At 39.8% G+C, this 1,796-nt stretch overlaps 1 protein-coding gene across 1 annotated transcript; it reads left to right on the forward strand.

Annotated features, from left to right (window-relative positions):
- The first annotated feature begins 633 nt into the window (after positions 1-633).
- On the forward strand, positions 634-1,560 carry LOC141619260 (uncharacterized). The gene is made up of 2 exons (XM_074436287.1): positions 634-1,016; positions 1,143-1,560. Exons 1-2 carry the CDS (start codon positions 634-636, stop codon positions 1,558-1,560), a joined length of 801 nt encoding a protein of 266 aa, XP_074292388.1.
- The last annotated feature ends 236 nt before the right edge of the window (positions 1,561-1,796 follow it).

A 1,796-nucleotide genomic window follows, 5' to 3' on the forward strand; every position in this document is an offset into this window, starting at 1 on the left:
TTCCAGGCTTATCATTAACTGATTATCGGTGTTTCTTGATGGCAGGACAACATGAACAACCTATTTGCCCCTTCATATTATGCTAGCCCAAGTCCACAAGACCCATTAAATCCTTAGAATGTCTCATCACTTGTAGCCTTGTAGGCTTCATCTGCACATCTATTTTGCTCTTCATATTAGCCCAAGGTATTGGACTAGTTTCAGCTGCCACTCCTCGACAAACAACACCAAACCAAAAGCACTCTTATAATTCATTTATTCCAAAATGCAATTACTAATATAACACGCAAATTCATACATTTCCTTTCCTACATTAGTATGAGAATAATATCGAAATATATTATTCGATGTATATTGTTATTCTTTTAAAACAAGTAGAGTATATCCTAGTCAAAAAAATTGATATCGTTTTCCATGTTTATAGAGATTAGTTGCCTTAGTATAAGATATGTTTAGATGGTATGCAATGTATATATGTAGAAGAGTTTGGGCGTAATATGCAATGAGAATTAATCTTTCAAGCATCTTCTCTGTTTCATTGTTTATCATGGTATCGTGAGCAGAGTTGTTTCTCCACAAAACAAAAAACAAACAAAACAAGCAAAAAAACACAAAAACACCAACATTACAATCATGACAGAAGACGATTCCAAAAACAAAGGAAAAATCAATGGAAAGCAAACCATTCCAATTACCTCGCCTCTCTACCTTCATCCATCAGACAACCCTAACCTAATGCTCACGCAAACCATTTTTAACGGCAAAAATTATGATTTGTGGGTTGACGCTGTTAAGAACGGTCTGGATGCGAAGAATAAATTGGGTTTCGTTGAAGGGGAGGTCAAAAACCCACAATGTGTCGAAGGGGATGACAGCCTTGAATTATGGGCTTGGTCACAATGTAGTGCGATGCTGAAAGCAGGGCTACGGAATGTTATTGACCCAAAATTGCATCCAAGCATCACTTTTACGGTGACAGTTTCAAATATTTGGGATGAGTTAAGGGATCATTACTCGTAAGGAAACGCTCCAAGAGTGCATCAATTGAAGAGTGAACTCAATGAATGCAAGCAAGGACAGGAATCGGTGGTGGCGTATTACACCAGATTAAAGACAATTTAAGATAAATTGTCTAATTATAGCAAGATATTTAAGTGCACTTGCGGCGAAGCAGCAATGATGGCAAAGGAGCGAGAAGAGGAAATTGTCCATCAATTTCTGATGGGCTTCGATACGACATTGTATGGTGCTGTCCGTACGAACTTGTTAATGGAGGATCCGATTACATCGCTTACTCGAGCATATGCCTTGATGTTGAGAGAAGAGAGACATTCAAGCATCACGAAGATTAAAGAAGCAAAGAACGAAGTGGCAATGGCAGTAAAACCATTGGGTGCTAGAAGAGGCAGGGGAGGTTTCTCAAGGCAGGAAACGGATGAAGAAGAGCAGCCATCGCCTAAACGCAATTATTGTGGTAAATACTACCATGTGGAAGAAAATTGCTCTGATAAACACGGCTATGAAGTTGTCAAAGGTCCTGAGGGAGGCCGTGGACGATGAGGAAGAGGAAGCTCGGGAGGACGTGGACAGCAGCACAATTTCCAAGCTAATGTCGTGGGAAACTCATCCGAGTCAAGGGAAGGAGAAGCTTGGAAACAAAATTTACCCTTCAGCAACGAAAAGATTGAGCGAATCTGTAGTCTTTTGATGGCAAGTCCGGAAGGTAGTGAGAAACTTACAGGTATGAATGTTAATTTTGTCAGTGAATGGTTAATTGATAGTGGGGTTTCGCATCA

The sequence above is a fragment of the Silene latifolia genome, chromosome X (assembly GCF_048544455.1).
Source record: "Silene latifolia isolate original U9 population chromosome X, ASM4854445v1, whole genome shotgun sequence".
NCBI lineage: Eukaryota > Viridiplantae > Streptophyta > Magnoliopsida > Caryophyllales > Caryophyllaceae > Silene > Silene latifolia.

Bases quoted from the DNA above. Each gene is read 5' to 3' on its own strand.
- LOC141619260 (XM_074436287.1), top strand. From the start codon at position 634: ATGACAGAAGACGATTCCAAAAACAAAGGAAAAATCAATGGAAAGCAA. The intron at 1,017-1,142 runs GTAAGGAAACGC...GTCTAATTATAG, and splicing joins GAGTTAAGGGATCATTACTC to CAAGATATTTAAGTGCACTT.